We start from the raw sequence: 20628 nt of genomic DNA, 5'->3' as shown, positions 1-20628 counted from the left end.
ACTTTTGTCATTGAGTTTATACTCTTCGGTTCTTATTTGCATGTTCACATGAAATTTCAAAAGAAGTGCTAAATAAATTGTCCTTGATAATTGTCCTTGATATGTGCTTATATAGAAATACTAATTGTAAAATATCTATAGCAATAAAGTAATCCTTATCTCCACTCTCCACATAATGAGTAAACCATGCTACCAGGGAGATCACTTGAGGAAATTTGCTTTCACTAAATACAAATGGCTTTATTGATTAATCTCATCAATAAACACAAGTGAAAATCATTAATGATATTTAGTTTGCAAACTCCATTTTATTCATAGTTTGTGGTTTTTTTAAATTAGTTCACAAATCTGGTACATACCGGCAGTTAAAACTGGTTATCACTTTGATAATCAGAAGCCTCTGGTATAACATAGTCTCCATGAAAACATATTGTAAAACAGGGAGAATACACAATAATAATCTCTTTGAAAGCAATGGTTGCAAACATCCATGTTTCTAAGAAAATATAATTTTACATATATATGTATTTTAAGCAAGCTATACCTCTTACATAAATTCAGACAGTAGAAGGAGTGTGCAATCATAATGCTTATTTTATGAAAACAGTGAAAATAATTAGGACCTAAATGCTTTTTAGTAATTAGAGTCCTCTTGGATTGGATGTAGAGTATAAAGATATTTTCCCTAATTTGCAACTATCCTGGTCAAAAAGAGCTGAAAAGTTGGTAAGTAGAATTGCCATTACCAAGTAAGTTTAAAACAAATTCTTCAAATGTAAAAATGTAAACATTCCGAAGTGTTCCAGTCCCCCCAGCTAATTTAGGGAACTGAGCAGTCTTCAGTTTTTAAATGACTTTTTTTTTTTGGAGATGGGGTCCTGCTCTGTTGCCTGGGCTGGAGTGCAGTGGCATAATCAGCTCACTGCAACCTCAAACTCCTGGGCTCAAGCAATCTTCCCACCTTGACCTCCTGAGTAGCTGGGACTACAGCTGTGCGCCACCATGCCTAGCTACTTTTATAATAAAATTTCTTTGTAGAGACAGATTCTTGCTATGTTGCCCAGGCTGGTCTTGAACTCCTAGGCTCAAGCAGTCCTCCTGTCTCGGCCTCCCAAAGTGCTGGGATTTCAGGCATGAGCCACCACCACACCCAGCCTTAAATGAAGATTTTGTAAACTAAACTTATTTTTGTGAGATAGTCATTTTGTTTTAACCTAACATGGTTTAGAGATTATTTTATGAACTCTAAGCTTTCTGGTTCCTCAGTTTTCTCAAAGAAAGAGAACTTTAGCAAGTAGCAGGACGAACTACCCCACACCAATGCCACCAGGGGACAATACCATGAACAAGTCAGGAGGCCTCCTAGAATGCAGCCAAGTAAGAAACTGTTCCCAACAGAATCAGTCTTGCATACTTCTGCTCAGAAGGCTCCTCTCGCTTTGGAAACTGGAATGAGGATCACCAACATATTTTACACAGGAGTTATGAGAGGTACATCCTCTAGCAGAGATGCTTGGTCATTACCTGTGGTACATGAGATTACTGAGCTAAAGGGAAAAAAAATGATCTTATGTTCTCCCGTGAATGCAACTTTAGCTTTTTATGGAGGCACTGAGGCCATGCAGCTCCTTTCCAAAAGACAGAGATAAAAGCCAAATAAGGTAGAGGACTTTGGAAATTTTCTCTGAAAAGTTAAATTCCACATAATAGACTGTTTGCTGTAAGAAAACTGACAAGTAAAAACTGTTTTAAGAGACAGACACTCAAGACAAACTGTATTAGAAATACAATAATGAATTTTGGCCTGATAGCCCTCATGCTGTCTTATAGCAAAACACTAAAATTCATGCAAAAGAGAAATTGGTGACATGAGGACTTTTTCTCCAGACTTCCTGGGAAAAAACTGTGAGAATATACTGTTTTCTTCTGTTTGCTTTCATAATGAATTCTTTCTTTTGGCTGACTTTCCCAAACTTTCTCAGTCATTTCTGATGAAAAATCCTTCAATAGGAAAAGACCAGGTAAACTTACATGAAAGACATCAAGTGTCTTTTGAGCTCCTCTCTGCTACAGGAGCAATCAACTGGATTACACAAAACTACCTTCACAACTGAAATAGGTAGAACTGGAATAGGAATTAGTTGTCATTAGTATACTTGTAATAAAGTAAAGCTTGTTCTGAAACCACAAGGGGTGGTAAGAAGAGACTGTATAAAAGCTACTGGGTTCTCTAGAAAATGGATACAGTATATAGAATGTGAGAAGATACAGAACTCACACTCCAGTTATAAAAATAGACATGGTTCTCAGACAAAAAGCAAATGAGTACAAAAGAATTCTCCAAACATGAACTGTTTTTAAAAGACACATCTATATAAAACAACAAGATGTCATCTCAGAGCTCCAAAGAGTAGTTTGTTGAAATGGCTGAAAAGGGGAGATGAATTGGAGACAGACAGGTCAAGAATCCAGAATGGATCTGTCCTACTCTTGTGTTTGGCAGTGTACATTGGAGGTCACAGGCAGACAGACTGCGTTTGGTAATACATATATAAATAATATGGCTGATTGGTTGATGGTGCTTGGTGGATGAATGAGAAAACCCAGGTTATCAAATAATCTCGGTAGTTGAACTGTTAGCTTCTTCACGTGACAGTGTTGCACATGAGAAATGATTCTGGGTTTTTTCACCCAGAATGATCCCTGCCATTCACAACTCATGCTCCACACCCTATGGTTTCTATTGTACCCTAAAGGATCAGCCTAGACTAAATACATAAATAGAAAATAACTCTGGCCTTGAAATGAGGAGGGGCAGACAAGTACTTCATGCTCTGTACTTATAAACCACAAAGAAATGCTGAAATTAATGGTCTGTCTCCTTTTAACTACAAAGGAGAGGCCATGAGTTAAAAAAAGTCATGAAACAAAGAAAGTAAAAAAGATATGGGTAGCAGCACCTTTCCATACCCGCCTACATTTTTAAGGAGCTTTTCACTCCTTATTCCTTTCAAACACAAAGTTCATCAGTTGGAAGAAAAAGAAAAATGGCTCTAAAGTTAAGAGTCCCCAGAGAAAACTAACAGTACATGAAATAGGCCCTATGTGGGCAAAAGGACAAGCTGCAGAACCAGTTAAGACAGAAGAGGCAGCCGAAGGTCTTACTGAAGTACCGTTTTAGCATAGTGTAGCACGAAATGGGCAGCCCTTTTCCCATCCAAGCAACAATTCAGCACCATCCATGTCCGGTTCAAAAGACTACTGAAGACTGGGCTTTCATCTTTGGTACCACCTCATGAGTTATTCTTGGTTTGCAGTAGCTTCTAAGAAACAGAAAAGCTGGTACCTTTGCCTTGTCTGTGAGTACAAATGCTGGGACTCTGATTGCTGCAACCATTGAGGCCAATTAAAATAATACTGTAACATACAGGAGTGATGCATCCAATTCCTAATTTCCAGATAATAGCAGCCATGCCCCTATAGAGGCGGGATCATCCATCCCCATTGTTTAAGGCCTTCGGTTTGTTGTCCTCAGAGTAGAATAAAACACTGTGTTCCCACGGACAAGGAACTCCAGATGAACCCATGGTCTACATTTGGACAGAATTTTAAGTACCAGGTATGCCAGGCACAGAAATAGGACTGACCTGTGGCCATCATACTTGGAAAAGCTTCTGTTTGGGTGTACAAACTAGAAACTTCTTAGTGTATTCTGGTTTCAGTTCCCTTTCCTGAGTGAAGCAGCCAGGGAATGACCAGGTTCCATAAGCCCTCAATCTGATACTTGGCATTAATTCTCTCCATGGTCTTCTTCCACCCAAGCTACAATTTTCCCCTCCCATCCAGGGATGGCATCATCATCATGGAAAATCTAGAGGGAAAAAAAAAAAGCCATAATGAAAAAAACAGGAAATCTCACTCACTAAACAATTGCTGCTAATAAAAATAAGACCTCAAACATGTAGAAGAAAGCCTTGAGTTAAGACTCTATGTCCCTTTGGTCTTGTCCCTAGAATTGCAACTGATTTTTTTTTTTCTTAGATCAACATCTATGAAATGGTTTTTAAAAAAAAAAAAAAAATCCCTAATACTACTTTGCTAATAGAGATTTGTAAGAATTAATAAATTACCAATCACAAAGTACTTTGGGCTTCTTAGAGGAAAGAAATAGTGTAAGTATTTTAAAAATGAGAAAGTGGAAAATTTAGGTACCAGGCATTGTAAAGAAAGGGTGGGAAAGAAGACTGATCTTAACATATTTCTCAGCTGCAGTTATCTTCATTAATTCGTCCACCTCATTTCCTAAGCCAGTAATAAAACAAGGTTATTAAAATATTTCATTGAGGAAATGGTTACAAAATAAAATTTTACCTTTTTCTTTTCTTTTCTTTTCTCTTTTTTTTTTGAGACAAAGTCTCTCTCTCTTGCCAGCCACCAGGCTGGAGTGCAGTGGCGTGATCTCGGCTCACTGCAACCTCTGCCTCCCGGGTTCAAGCAATTCTCCTGCCTCAGCCTCCCAAGTAGCTGGGACTACAGGCGCACGCCACCACACCCAGCTAATTTTTTTTGTATTTTTAGTAGAGACAGGGTTTCACCATGTTGGCCAGGATGGTCTCGATCTCCTGACCTCGTGATCCTCCCGCCTCGGCCTCCCAAAGTGCTGGGATTACAGGCATGAGCCACAGCGCCCGGCCTTTTTCTGTAATAACTTTTTTCATTCTGTAACTGCAATGAATGTACTTGTAAAACTATATAACCCAGAATGAATGTACTTGTAATACTATATAACCCAGAACTGTCTTCCCCCGCCAAAAGTCTATATTTGACAAATGGATTTATAGAGTTGCATAGGCTAAGAAAATACTCAAGGAGTTGGGCATAAGCATAGATGACTCTCTAGAAGTTCCTTGATTTCATTATGAGGAACTACCACCACATAATATATAGTTCCATATATTCATGCCTGTTTATTTTGCTCTACATAGGAAGAAGGAAGTTTTCTAAGATTTGGCTACAGATGGAAAATTATTTTATTGTCTTAGGTTCTTTATTTTCCCTAGCAAAATAATTTAAAATAAAAATTCTATCCAAGTTCTTGGTCAAATGATGAAGTCCTACAACTAAAGAACGTGTCAGCATCTTGGGCTATTCTATGACCACCTGTCTGGAGTAATCAGACCATGGTCTGAGGCTCTGGCAAATTCCTCTGACCTGGTCAAGGAACTCATGTACTTCTGGACACTAGTGCTTGAACAGAAGCCATCAGGGTTCAGAAAGGACCAATAATACCATCCAGATTCCCCACAGATTCTTTACCTCCTCTTTGACAGTGCCGAACTCAGGATCTAGTGCTTTGAAGTGATACCGGTGATTCCCTTCCCGATCAATAGCTGCTTTAAAATCCTTTAGTGTCACCTCCTCCAACCTGCGACACAGGGAGAGAGCACAAAAACAGACTATTGATCAATAGCTGGAAAGATAAGATGTCAACTTTAAACCCAGCCCCCTGCCAAAGTCAATAAGAAGAAATAGCCCCTCATTAGGTCACTGCCCCTGATAACCCAAATGACTCTAAAACAGCAGAGACTGGAGAACCAGTCACCACTAGGGAAAAAAACAGTATTAAATATGGGGTGATATGAGAATTTAAAATCAATTTATTGCCTCAGGAGCCAAATCACTTTTCTCTGGAAATAAGACATAAAGTCCCTGAAATCAAATTTGTTGAATAACCACAAATACATCAAAGTTCTCTTGATTTTCTTTGCTACAATATCCTAATTCTCTAAGATGGTACAATCAAATCAAGTATCACCATCTTTATCCTTCTATCTTTAGGAAGCTGGCTTCTAACCCAGACTAAATAAACAGACTCTCTAGGAAAGGAAAATCATATAACCTCTCTCAATAGTTGGTTACAGAGTTTAAATTTCTTTACTTCAAAACCATTTCCCTTAAAAGGAAGTACATTAACTGAATTTTTGGAAGGCTTTTGACATAATTTTTCAATAGGGATTAGTTACAGTCATTGAATAGCAACAAAGATCAATTAGTCATAGTCTTGGAGTGAGTGCTAGGCTGCAATCCATTGCTGTCAGCTGGAGCTATTTTGAACACACACAAAAACGATTTTTCCAAATGCAGAGCAATATTTGCATAGTTTTCAGGATTGAAAGTACTATTATTTTACCTGTATCTAGTAGTAGATCATGACTTGTCCCTTAAGATACCACTGAATAGTGGCAAAGCTGAAACTAAAATCTCTGTCTCTGTGGCTAATCTCACTATAGTGAGATCTCACTCTAGTGCTTCTCAAAAACCTTTCACCTGCTCATATGGGCAGTAACTAATGAGGTTCTGCCTTCCTTTCCTTTTTCTTACAGAGAAATATAATGATCCCAGAATCTCACCTCTTTGGTATATTGACCATGAAGGGCGTAAGTGACCGGTCAGTGAAATAGAGCACTTTAGTACAGGTGCTGCTGACAGCTGGAGAGCTCTGTGAGTGAGGCAACTCTACAATCAGAAAGAGACTGTCGTTAGAACATTCATTTGCTCCAAATCATCCATCTGCACTTATTCAAAATGTCCCAGGAGAACAAAGCTGCCTGAGGTCACAGCTCACAGCTCTCACACCCTTGCCAAACACCATGTCCACATGCTATGATACACTAGAATGAGAATTGCTTTGCACATGGACACTATCACGAGGACTCATCATTGCTCACTCATAGTAGGGGAACAGCAACTAATATGATAGGTCACTGCTAAAGATCAAAAAAGAACAGAGAAGCCTGGCAAGATTGCAGCCGAGGCAAGGCAGACACACAGCAGAAGCTGTGGACTCTGCCAATATTTAACTTTCAGAGGTCCGTAGTAGAGAATACTTGTGTGATTCATAAAAAGAAAAATCGGCTGGGCGGGGTGGCTCATGCCTGTAATCCCAGTACTTTGGGAGGCTGAGGCAGGCGGATCACAAGGTCAAGAGATTGAGACCATCCTGGCCAACATGGTGAAACCCTGTCTCTACCAAAAAATACAAAAATTAGCTGGGCGTGGTGGCGCGTGCCTGTAGTCCCAGCTACTTGGGAGGCCGAGGCAGGAGAATTGCTTGAACCCAGGAGGCAGAAGTTGCAGTGAGCCGAGATCGCGCCACTGCACTCCAGCCTGGCGCCTGGCGACAGAGCAAGACTCTGTCTCAAAAAAAAAAAAAAGAAAGAAAGAAAGAAAAATTGATAGGAACAAGAATCACAGAAGCAAAGCGGCCTTAGAAACTCAGATCCCAAGGGGCTTATCCTCCCAGTCTAAAAGGTACAGAACCTACTTTAACTCTTAGCAACTTAAGATCTATAGTGTTGATGCCATGGTCTTTAACACAGGTTTCTTTTCTTTCTTTCTTTCTTTTTCTTTCTTTCTTTCCTTTAAATTCTGGGGTACAAGTGCAGAATGTGCAGGTTTGTTACATAGGTGTAATGTACCATGGTTTGCTGTACCCATCAACCCATCATCTACATTAGGTATTTGTCTTAATGCTATCCTCCCCTAGTACCCACCCCCACTACCCTGGTGTATGATATTCCCCTCTTTGTGTCCATGTGTTTTCATTGTTCAACTCTCACTAATGAGTGAGAACATGCAGTGTCTGGTTTTCTGTTCCTGTGTTAGTTTGCTGAGAATGATGGTTTCCAGCTTCATCCATGTCCCTGCAAAGGACATGAACTCATCCTCTTTATTTTTTTTTTGTTTTGAGAAGGAGTCTTCCTAGTTGCCCAGGCTGGAGTGCAATGACGCGATCTCAGCTCACTGCAGCCTCCACTTCCCAGGTTCAAACAATTCTCCTGCCTCAGCTTCTCGAGTAGCTGGGACTACAGGTGCATGCCACCACACCTGGCTAATTTTTGTATTTTTAGTAGAGACGGAGTTTCCCCATGTTAGCTAGGATGGTCTCAATCTAACCTCGTGATCTGCCCGCCCCAGCCTCCCAAAGTGCTGGGATTACAGGCATGAGCCACCGCGCCAGGCCTGAACTCATCCTTTTTTATGGCTGCATAGTATTCCATGGTGTATATATGCCACATTTTCTTTATCCAGTCTATCATTGATGAGCATTTGGGTTGGTTCCAAGTCTTTGTTATTGTGAACAGTGCCGCAATAAACATACATGTGCATGAGTCTTTATAGTAGAATGATTTATAATCCTTTGAGTATATACCCAGTAATGGGATTGCTGGGTCAAATGGTATTTCTAGTTCTAGATCCTTGAGGAATCACCACACTGTCTTCCACAATGGTTGAACTAATTTACACTCCCACCAACAGTGTAAAATCGTTCCTATATCTCCACATCCTCTCCAGCATCTGTTGTTTCCTGACTTTTTAATGATTGCCATTCTAACTGGAATGAGATGGTATGTCAATGTGGTTTTGATTTGCATTTCTCCACTGACCAGTGATGATGAGCATTTTTTCATGTTTATTGGCTGCATACATGAAATATGGCATGCATACACTTCTTTTGAGAAGTGTCTGTTCATAGCCTTCTCCTACTTTTTGATGGGTTTGTTTGTTGGTTTCTTGTAAATTTGTTTAAGTTCTTCGTAGATTCTCGGTATTAGCCCTTTGTCAGATGGATAGATTGCAAAAATTTTCCCCCATTCTGTAGGTTGCCTGTTCACTCTGATGATAGTTTCTTTTGCTGTGCAGAGGCTCTTTAGTTTAATTAGATTCTATTTGTCTATTTTGGCTTTTGTTGCCATTGCTTTTGGTGTTTTAGTCATGAAGTCTTTTCCCATGCCTATGTCCTGAGTCGTATAGCCTAGGTTTTCTTCTAGAGTTTTTATGTTTTTAGGTCTTATATTTAAGTCTTTAATCCATCTTGAGTTAATTTTTGTATAAGGTGTAAGGAAGGAATCCAGTTTCAGCTTTCTGCATATGGCTAGCCAGTTTTCCCAACACCATTTACTAAATAAGAATCCTTTCCCCATTGCTTGTTTTTGTCAGGTTTCTCAAAGTTCAGATGGTTGTAGATGTGTGGTGTTATTTCTGAGGTCTCTGTTCTGTTCCATTGGTCTATATATCTGTTTTGGTACCAGTATCATGCTGTTTTTGTTACTGTAGCCTTGTAGTATAGATTGAAGTCAGGCAGCATGATGCCTCCAGGTTTTTTCTTTTTGCTTAGGATTGTCTTGGCTATGTGGGCTCTTTTTTGGTTCCACATGAAATTTAAAGTAGTTTTTTCCAATTCTGTGAAGAAAGTCAATGGTAGCTTGATGGGGATAGCATTGAATCTATAAATTACTTTGGGCAGTATGGCCATTTTCACGATATTGATTCTACCTATCCATGATCATGGAATGTTTGTCCATTTGTTGTGTCCTCTCTTATTTCCTTGAGCAGTGGTTTGTAGTTCTCCTTTAAGAAGTCCTTCACATCCCTTGTAAGTTGTATTCCTAGGTATTCTACCTATCCATGAGCATGGAATGTTTGTCCATTTGTTTTTTTTTTTGTTCGTTTGTTTGTTTTCATTTTTGTTTTTTAAGATGGGGTTTCACCATGTTGGTCAGGCTGGTCTTGAACTCCCGACCTCAGGTGATCCACCTGCCTTGGCCTCCAAAGTGCTTGGATTACAGGCATGAACCACCACGCCTGGCCTGTCCATTTGTTGTTTCCTCTCTTAATTCCTTGAGCAGTGGTTTGTAGTTCTCCTTTAAAAGGTCCTTCACATCCCTTGTAAGTTGTATTCCTAGGTATTTTATTCTCTTTGTAGCAATTGTGAATGGGAGTTCACTCATGATTTGGCTCTCTGTTATTGGTGTACAGGAATGCTTGTGATTTTTGCACAAATGCTTGTGCTTTTGTATCCTGAGACTTTGCTGAAGTTGCTTATCAGCTTAAGGAGATTTTGGGCTAAGATGATGCAGTTTTCTAAATATACAATTATGTCATCTGCAAACAGAGACAATTTGACTTCCTCTTTTCCTAACTGAATACCCTTTATTTCTTTTTCTTGCCTGATTGCCCTGGCCAGAACTTCCAATACTATGTTGAATAGGAGTGGTGAGAGAAGGAATCCTTGTCTTGTGCTGGTTTTCAAAGGGAATGCTTACAGTTTTTGCCCATTCAGTATGATATTGGCTGTGGGTTTGTCATAAATGGCTCTTATTATTTTGAGATACATTCTGACAATACCTAGTTTATTGAGAGGTTTTTTGTTTGTTTGTTTGTTTGTTTAAAGACAGGGTTTCACCGTGTTGGTCAGGCTGGTCTTGAACTCCCGACCTCAGGTGATCTGCCACCTCAGCCTCCCAGAGTGCTAGGATTACAGGCGTGAGCCACCACGCCTGGCCTTATTGAGAGTTTTTAGCATGAAGCGCTGTTGAATTTTATCAAAGGCCTTTTCTGCATCTATTGAAATAATCATGTGTTTTTTGTCATTGGTTCTGTTTATGTGATGGATTATTGTTATTGATTTGCGTATGTTGAACCATGCTTGCATCCCAGGGATGAAGCTGACTTGATCGTGGTGGATAAGCTTTTTGATGTGCTGCTGGATTCGGTTTCCGAGTATTTTATTGAGGATTTTCAGATTGATGTTCATCAGGGATATTGGCCTGAATTTTCTTTTTTTTGTTGTGTCTCTGCCAGGTTTTGGTATCAGGATGATGCTGGCCTCATAAAATGAGTTACAGAGGATTCTGTCTTCTTCTATTATTTGGAATTGTTTCAGGAGGAATGGTACCAGCCCCTTTGTACCTCTGGTAGAATTCAGCTGTGAATCCATCTGGTCCTGGACTTTTTTTGGTTGGTAGGCTGTTAATTGCTGCCTCAATTTCAGAACTTGTTATTGGTCTATTCACGGATTCAACTTCTTCCTAGTTCACCTTGGGAGGGTGTGTGTGTCCAGGAATTTATCTATTTCTTCTAGATTTTCTAGTTTATTTGTGTAGAGATGTTTATAGCATTTTGTGATGGTAGTTTGTATTTTTGTGGGATCATGATGATATCCCTTTTATCATTTTTTATTGCATCTATTTGATTCTTCTCTCTTTTCTTCTTTATTAGTCTGCCTAGCAGTCTATCTATTTTGTCTTTTCAAAAAACCAACTCCTGGATTCATAGATTTTTTGAAGAGTTCGTCGTGTCTCTACCTCCTTCAGTTCTGCTCTGATCTTAGTTATTTCTTGTCTTCTGCTAGCTTTTGAATTTGTTTAATCTTGATTATTTAGTTCTTTCAATTGTAACACAGGTTTCTTGATTTTTTTTTTTTTAAAGACAGGGTCTTGCTCTGTCGCCTAGGCTGGAGTGCAGTGGCACGATCTCAGCTCACTGCAACCTCTACCCACTGGGCTCAAGTGATTCTCATGCCTCAGCCTCCTGAGTAGCTGGGATAACAGGTGTGTGTCACCACGCCCAGCTAATTTTTATATTTTTAGTAGAGACAAGGTTTTGCCATCTTGGCCAGGCTGGTCTTGAACTCCCGGCCTCAAGTGATCCACCCACCTTGGCCTCACAAACTGTTGGGATTACAGGTGTGGGCCACCGCACTGGACTGTCTCTATCTTTTAAAAAGGTACTTTTGAGGCCAGGAGCAGTGGCTCATGCTTGTAATCCCAGCACTCTGGGAGGCCGAGGCGGGTGGATCACCTAAGGTCAGGATTTCAAGACCAGCCTGGCCAACATAGTGAAACTCCATCTCTAAAAAAATTAAATAAATAAATGAATAGAAAGGTACTTTTGGAAAAGATGAGTCCTTGTAATTCTGACTTTCACAGGAGAAATGTCTGATCAGAAACTTTATCAAAAACGAACAATTAAACTGTTACTAAAATATCTCCTGTTATTCCACCTATACTGATTTTCCTCTTAACTTATTCTAGGCAGTCAGATTGGCAGCCACAGAACGGTAGTTCTTGGAGTGGGGTTAAAATAAGGAGTATGAGGGATGAATTAATAGAGAGGAAAAAGACAAAGGAACTTCCCCTCTTTGTACAGAAGTGACATTCACTCTGTTTTCAGTTTTTCTTTGAAGAATGCCAATTACTATAACCGACATGCCATAATTCTCCTTTGCCCCAGCATCTAGCAGAGTGCCCAGCACACAGTGGTTGTTGAATAAAATATTGAATTTAAACATTAAGTTATATATTTAATTTATTCATTCAATTTATTATTAAGTACCTACTGTGTGTTAGATTTGAGAATATAAAAATCAACTATATGTGGTCTCCAACCTCCAAGTATCATTTAGTATGGATGATAGGTACAATTATAAATAATTACAATACGCTAAAATCATATTTCTACAAGCTGTATGGGAAGACTGATGATGGTGAGGCTAATTCCACCTAGAAGAGGTCAGGAAGGGCCCATGGTTGGAGAGTCCTTTTTAAAAGCATCTTTTAAAAATTATAAGATACAGAAGTTGAAAAGAGTATTCCAAGAAGAGGGAAGGACAAGTGCAGAAGCATGAAAGGGGATCATGTATTTATAAAACTGTAGGTGAATTAGTAAGGCTGGAGAATAATGAATACATTGGGTAGCTGTGAGGTAATCAAGTAGGCAGAGGCCAGATCACAAAAGACTCTGATTGACAGGGTAAGCGTTCAAGATGTTAATCTTAAGCTATGGAAAATTACAAAAAGGTAGTGATATGATTACACTGGCATTTTAGAAAAGTTGATCTTGCAGCAAAGTATGGGCTGGATGGGACAAACTCTGGAAACCAGTAATCCTGTGCAATAGTTTGGGTGTTTGTCCCCTAGCACCTCATGTTGCAAGGTGATCCCCAATGTTGGAGGTGGGGCCTAATGGGAAGTGTTTGGGTCATGGGGGCAGATTCCTCAAGACTAGATTAAGCCCTCCCTGAGGAGGAGGAGTGAGTGAGTACTCACCCATTAGTTCCTGCAGAACTGCTTGTTAAAGAGCCTGGCACCTCCCTCCACTCTCTCTTGCTTCCTCTCTCCATGTGATCTCAGCACATGCCAACTCCCATTTGCCTTCTGCCATGAGTGGAAGCAGACTGAAGCTTTCACCAGATGTCCAGTCTACCAGCCAACAGAACTGTGAGCCAAAGAAACCTCTTTCCCTCATAAGTTACCTGGCCTCAGATATTCTTTTATGGCAACACTCAACTGATTAAGACATCCTGTTAAGAGACAATGACAACAATCTGACACATGAGGATAGGAAAGATGTAGCCCTGGAGCCAGAGAAGAGAGAGATTTGAAAGACTTTTAGAAAGTCAAAGTCTTAGTACTAGGGATATAGTTAAACATAGGGTATGTAATAGGGAAAAGTAAAAAATGACTGAGATTTACAATGTGGAAAAACAGACACATGGTGATACCATTACCTAACTCTGGGGAACACAAGTGAATTATGTCATCTTATTATTCATTTTAAATGTTTATTGGGTACCTTATTATGTATAAGTATTAGAGATACACAGATAAATTACATATAATCCCTACCCTTAAGGAGCTCAAAAGTCTAGAGGAGTGAGATAGAAAAAGTTACAATAAAATAAATATGAAAATAATATTGCTATGGATTGAATTGTGGTCCCCCCCGCCACACCAGCTGTACGTATTTTTAGATTACATGTGATATATATATATATATATATATATTTTTTTTTTTTTTTTTTTTTAAGATGAGGTCTCATTATGTTGCTCAGGCTGGTCTCAAATCCCTGGACTCAAGTAATCCTCCCACATCAGCCTCCCAAGTAGCTGAGATTACAGGCATGAGCCCACCATGCCTAACTCGTGTTATTTTGATACATGCATACAATGTGTAATGATCAAATCAGAGTAACTGGGATATCCATCACCTCAAACATTTATCTTTTCTTTATGTTAAAACATCCCAATTCTTCTAGCTATTTCATTTTTGGTTTTGTTTTTGCTTTTTGAGACAGAGTCTCGCTCTGCCACCCCGGCTGAAGTGCAGTGGCATGATCTTAGCTCACTGCAACCTCTGCCTCCTGGGTTCAGGCAATTCTTGTGCCTCAAGTGGCTGGGATTACAGGCACTTGCCACCATGCCCAGCTAATTTTTGTATTTTTAGCAAAGTGCTGTGATTACAGGCATGAGCCACCATGCCCAGCCTAGCAATTTCAAACTATACAATAAATTATAGTCACCCTACTACCTTATCACACTGGAGCTTACTACTTTTATCTAACTGTATTTATTTTTTTTTTTTTGAGACAGAGTTTTTTGCTCTTGTTGCCCAGGCTGGAGTGCAATGGAGCAATCTTGGCTCACCGCAACCTCCGCCTCCTGGGTTCAAGCGATTCTCCTGCCTCAGCCACCCAAGTAGCTGGGATTACAGGCATGTGCCACCATGCCCAGCTAATTCTTTGTATTTTTAGTAGAGACAGGGTTTCACCATGTTGGCCAGGATGATCTCGATCTCTTGACCTTGTGATCCACCCGCCTCGGCCTCCCAAAGTGCTGGGATTACAGATGTGAGCCACTGCGCCCAGCCTAACTGTATTTTTGTATCCACTAACCAACCTCTCCATCACCCCCTACCAAGCCTTCCCAGCCTCCAGTTACTACCAATCAACTATCTCCATGAGATACATTTTTTTTCAGCTCCCACATACTAGTAGAGAGCATGTGGTATTTGTCTTTCTGTGCCTGGCTTATTCCACTTCAAATAATAATCTCCAGCTCCATCCATGTTGCTTCAAAAGACAGGATTTTATGCTTTGTTATAGCTGAATAATAATATTCCATTGCATATATATATTTATTTTCTTTATCCACTCATCTGTTGATGGACACTTCAATGAATTCCATATCTTGGCTATTGTGTTTTTGTTTATTTGGTGTTTTGTTTTGTTTTGAGACAGGATCTCACTCTGTCACCAGGACAGAGTGCAGTGGCATAATCATAGCTCACCGCAGCCTTTATCTCCCAGGCTAAAGCTATCCTTCCACTGCAGCTTCCTAAGTAGCTGGCACTACAAGCATGTGCCACCATACCCAGCTAATTTTATTTTTAGTAAAGACAAGGTCTCACTACATTGCCCAGGCTCATCTCAAACTCCTGAGCTCAAGCAATCTTCCTGCCTCAGCCTCCCAAAGTGCTGGGATTACAGGCACAAGCCACTGTGACTAGCCTTGGCTATTGGAAATAGTGCTGCAATAAACATGGAACTGCAGACACCTCTCTGACATACTGATTTCCTTTCTTTTGGATATACACCCAGCAGTGGAATTGCTGGATCATATGGAAGTTCTATTTGTACTTTTTTGAGGAATGTCCACATTGTTTTCTATTGTAACTATACTAATTTACATGCCCACCAACAGTGTATAATAAGTATACCCCTTTCTCTGAATCCTCACTAGCATCTTTTTTTTAACCACATGCCTGATATGTCAAATTTTTTTTGATAAAAGGCATTTTAACTGGGGTGAGATGATATCTCACTGTCACACCAACCTTTTCATAGCACCTGGTAGTCATGAAAAAGTATCTGCAAGTGGGTACAAATTCCTCTTGTGTCTGTGGCTCCCAAGGTTCCTATACTATCTTCTCAGCCTTTAGTAAATAACTAACAATCTCAGGCCAGGTGCAGTGGCTCATGCCTGTGATCCCAACTTTGGGATGCCAAGGCAGGGAGATCACCTGAGGTCAGGAGTTCAAGACCAGCCTGCCCAACATGGTGAAACCCTGTCTCTACCAAAAATACAAAAATTAGCTGACATGGTGGTGGGTGCCTCTAATCCCAGCTACTCAGGAGTCTTAAGCAGAAGAATTGCTTGAACCTGGGAGGCAGAGGTTGCAGTGAGCCAAGATTGCATCATTGCACTCCAGCCTGGGCAACAAGAGCGAGACTCCATCTAAAAACAACAAACAAACAAGCAAACAAAAAACTCGAATTAATTATTCTTATCTGTTGTATAGCCCCATCTTCCTCCCAGGCTCTACCACAAGTGAGCCAGAACTTGCATCCTCTCTCTCCTTGTCAGCGCCTGTTTCTTTTTCAGGCTAGTTGATTGCACTATGATTTCATCTCTCTGATAGGCTCAAGAAAGTTATGACTTTTTAGATTATCTAACTTTTTCTTGTTGTTTGGGTAGAAGTAAGGCTATTTTCTTGCTTTCTACATCCTAGGCAGAAGGCAAAACTGTTATTTTTTTTTAACAAAATCTCACTTTTAAAAAACTGTAGTAAAATTCACCATTTTAACCATTTTAAGGTGTGCAGTTCAATAGCATTTAGTACATTTAAAATATTGTGCAAATAGGCTGGGCATGGTGGCTCACGCCTGTAACCCAACACTTTGGGAGGCCAAGGTGGGTGGATCATGAGGTCAAGAGATAAGACCATCCTGGCCAACGAGATGAAACCCTGTCTCTACTAAAAATACAAAAATTAGCTGGATGTGGTGGTGCGCATGTGTAGTCCCAGCTACTTGGGATGCTGAGGCAGGCAAATCGCTCAAACCTGGGACGCAGAGGTTGCAGTGAGCTGAGGTCGTGCCACTGTACTCCAGCCTGGCAACAGAGCGAGACTCTGTCTCAAAAAAAACAAAAACAAAACAAAACAAAAACCTGTACTCATTGCACAGTTATTTCCTCTTCCTCCCTCACTCCTGACCCTGGTATCTGTCTAACCCACTCTACTTTCTGTCTTTATGGATTTGCCTATTCTGGACATTTTTTATAAATGGACTCATACAGTATGTGCCCTTTTTGTGTTTGGCATCTTCCACTTAGCATAATGTTTTCCAGGTTCATCCATCCATGTTGTAGCATGAATCAGTACTTCATTCCTCTTTATAGGTGAATAATATTCCACTGATTACCTATACCAGAATTTGTCTATCCATTCATCAGTTGATGGACATCTGGGGTGTTTCTACCTTTGGAATATTGTGAATATGGCTGCTATGAACATAGACGTACAAGTTTTTTTGAACTTCTGTTTTCAATTATTTTGGGTCATATGGTAACTCTTTGTTTAACTTTTTAAAGAAATGCCAAACTGTCTTCCACAGCTGCTGCACCATTTACATCCTCAGAGCAATGTATGACAGTTCCAGATTCTTCACATTCTCACCGACACTTACTATTCTCCATTTTTTGACACCATTTAGTAGGTGTGAAGTGGTCTCTCACTGTGGTTTTGATTTGCATTCCCCTAATGACTAATGATTTTGAACATCTTTTCATGGGTTAATTGGCCATTTGCTTATCTTCTTTGGAGAATGTCTATTCAAGTATTTTGCCCATTTTCTCTTGGGTTGTTTGTCCTTTTGCTGTGAGTTGTGTTTTTTTAATATATTATGGATCCTAGACTCTTATCAGACAATATGATTTGCAAATATTTTCTCCTATTCTGTAGGTTATCTGTTTACTTTCTCGATCGCATTCTTCTATGCACAAAAGTTTTTTTTTCTTTTTTTTTTGAGACAGAGTTTTTGCTCTTGTTGCCCAGGCTGGAGTGTAATGGTGCAATCTTGGCTTACCACAACTCTGCCTCCTGGGTTCAAGCGATTCTCCTGCCTCAGCCTCCCAAGTAGCTGGGATTACAGGCATCCACCACCATGCCCAACTAATTTTGTATTTTTAGTAGAGACGGGGTTTCTCCACGTTGGTCCGGTTGGTCTCAAACGCCCAACCTCAGGTGATCTGCCCACCTTGGCCCCCCCAAACTGCTGGGATTACAGGTATGGGCCACCGTGCCTGGCCACACAAAAGTTTTTAATGTTGATGAAGTCCAATTTTGTCTTTTATCTTTCTATTTATTTATTTTTGAGACGAAGTCTCCCTCTGTCACCCAGGCTGGAGTGCAGTGGCGCAATCTCGGCTCACTGCAACCTCCACCTCCTGGGTTCAAGCTATTCTTGTGCCTCAGCCTCCCTGAGTAGCTGGGATTACCAGTACCCACCACCACACCTGGCTAATTTTTGTAGTATTAGTAGAGATGGGGTTTCGCCATGTTGGCCAGGCTGGTTTCAAACTCCTGATCTCAGGTGATCCACCCACCGCCTTGGCCTCCCAAAGTGCTGGGATTACAGGCATGAGCCACTACGCCTGGCCTATTTATTTTTTTGAGATGGAGTTTCGTTCTGTCACCCAGGCTGCAGCAACTCACCACAACTTCCACCTCCTAGGTTCAAGCGATTCTCCTGCCTCAGCCTCCCAAGTAGCTGGGATTACAGGAACCCGCTACCATGCCCGGCTAATTTTTGTATTTTTAGTAGAGATGGGGTTTCACTATGTTGGCCAGGCTGGTCTCAAACTCCCAAACTCAGGTGATCCATCCACCTTGGCCTCCCAAACTGCTGGGATTACAGGCATAAACCACCGAGCCCAGCCCAATTTTATCTTTTTCTTTTGTTGCTCATGCTTTTTATGTCCTATCTAAGAATCCAATGCCAAGTCCAGGGTCATGATTATTTTCCTCTATGTTTTCTTCTGTGAACTTTATTGCTTTAAGCTCTTATATTTAAGTCATTGATCTAGTCTGAGTTAACTTTTGTATACGTTGTGAAGTAAGGGGTTCCATTTCATGGTGTGGGTCAAGATGGTCAGGGGGAGACCTATGTTAATTCTAGCTAAATAATTATAAGCTTGCTTGGGTCAGAGTACACTGAAGTTTATACACCGAACTAAACTATATTATTGGTGCAGTTAATTAGAAATCAAGCAGCAACAGGAGGCCTAAGGTAAAGACCATCAGAGAGCGCAGTAACACCGGGGAACACCAAAGAGTGGTTGCAGAGCGGGGAATACTGCTGTGGTCCCACAAATGCCTTCTCAACATGGAGACTGCATGAAGGTCTCCTAAAGAGGGCTTTTGCAAAGATCTCTGAGAAGGGAGGTGACCTTGGCTCACAAGATCTGGGAGGGTCTTTGCAGATGAGAGCTGGCAAGGAGGAGAAAAGTCTTGCAAGGCAGAGATCACGGAAAGCCTCAGCCTCTGCCTAGGTTCCCCAAAAATGGAGTGATTTTAATTGCTCTATGTCCTCAATGCTTGGAGATAAAAGTCCCTTGATGTATTGGGTGTGGTCAGACTGGGTGGCTCCTCCTCCGCTATACTTCTGATGCAGCAGCACCCTGATAACAATCAGTGATAAACTCAGAGTACTAGTTCAGCATGCTTTAGAAGGATCTCAGTGCTGTTAAATGCTCAGAGCACTAGTTTAGCATGTCTTAGAAGGATCTCAAGTACAAGTGCTCCCAGCTCCATCTTACCTACCCCTTCACCTTCCCTTTCCATGCCCATAAGATCAATGAGATTATGCACATAATAAAAGTGTTTGGAGCCCAGAGCTCAGGGCCAATGTGGTTCCCACTCTTGCGTTGGTCCCCTGGACTCATGCTGTAAATTCTACTCTTGTTGTCTCTGTCTTTATTTCCTTTTCTCAATCCCTCGTCACCGCTGGGACTAAGGGCACCCACATACGGGGTTGGGGCTGGTACCCAACACATGGAAATATCCAGTTGTTCCAGCACCATTGGTTGAAAAGAACATTCTCTGGTTATATGGGTTTTTATCTGAACTCTCAATTTGATTTCACTAATCTACTTGTTTTACTTTAAATCTGAAATAATTATTGTTTTCCCTTAAGAGTTAATGGCAAAAAAGGAAGTGGATTCAGAAAGTACATTACTCTTTCAGAAAATTTAATTATGTTGAAAAGGAAAGAGAAAGGGCACAGCCAGAGGGGAATGCCTTGCATCTCTCATATACTCCACAGTACATTAGATGAGTTCTATATGATATTTAATTCAATGCTCAAATTCTTCAAGATTATTTTGGTTCCATAAAAAAGGAAACTAAAATTCAGTGACATTAATTAACATTCTTGCCCATGTTCACACACTGCGCTGAATGGCAGAGCCGAAATTGTACCCTAGATCTGTTTGATTGTATATTCTGTATTTTCCCCACTCTATTGTTTTGTGTCCAGTTTTGGACATGACTTTACAGTGCCTTGGGACCTACAGGGAGAGATATCTAGTTTCCATTTTAAAATATAGTACTAGGGCGGGTGCGGTGGCTCACGCCTGTAATCATAGCACTTTGGGAGGTGGGAGTGTGTGGATTGCCTGAGCTCAGGAGTTCGAGACCAGCCTGGGCAACACAGTGAAACCCTGTCTCTACTAAAAACAAAAAATTAGCCAGGCGTGGTGGCATGGACCTGTAATATCAGCTACTTGGGAAGCTGAGACAGGAGAATCACTTGAACCCAGGAGGTGGAGGTTGCAGTCAGTCGAGATTGGGACACTAAACTCCAGTCTGGGCAACAGAGTGAGACTCTGTCTCAAAACAAAAACAAACAAACAAACATATATATATATATGTAGTACTGAAGCTCAGAAAAGAACTGAGATTTGAGATAAAACGTAAAAATGATCGGCACACAAGAGTAGTTAAAGCCACAGAAGTGAAAAAGATTACCTGAAGCCAAAGACAATATGAAAAGGCTTTGGTTTAGGCTTCACTTGGATGGAATCCCAGGACACATCAACACTCAATAATTACAGCAGAATAAAAGGAGATTCATGAAGGACTAGAAGGAAAACTCAGGTATTTACTTTACTACCCTGCAAGTCCAATGAGGGCAAGTGTCAAGTCTAACTTGTTCATCTCTGTATC

General features: G+C 40.6%; 1 protein-coding gene across 4 annotated transcripts in view; it reads right to left on the bottom strand.

Annotated features, from left to right (window-relative positions):
- Positions 1-288: 288 nt before the first annotated feature.
- Positions 289-20628, bottom strand: part of DIXDC1 (DIX domain containing 1) — a 93082-nt gene continuing 72742 nt past the window's right edge. For all 4 annotated transcript variants that reach the window (XM_064375406.1, XM_064375407.1, XM_021671125.2 and 1 more), the window contains 3 exons: positions 6411-6516; positions 5317-5425; positions 289-3871 (listed from right to left, as the gene is read on the bottom strand). In XM_064375406.1, the coding sequence (XP_064231476.1) occupies positions 3791-3871; positions 5317-5425; positions 6411-6516 (296 nt within the window). In that variant the 3' untranslated portion in view covers positions 289-3790. The remainder of the gene's footprint in view (positions 3872-5316; positions 5426-6410; positions 6517-20628) is intronic.

The sequence above is a fragment of the Aotus nancymaae genome, unplaced genomic scaffold (genome assembly GCF_030222135.1).
Source record: "Aotus nancymaae isolate 86718 unplaced genomic scaffold, 86718_ANA_hifiasm-v0.15.2.pri h1tg000012l, whole genome shotgun sequence".
Taxonomy (NCBI): domain Eukaryota; kingdom Metazoa; phylum Chordata; class Mammalia; order Primates; family Aotidae; genus Aotus; species Aotus nancymaae.
This window is presented reverse-complemented; position numbering and strand designations above follow the sequence as displayed.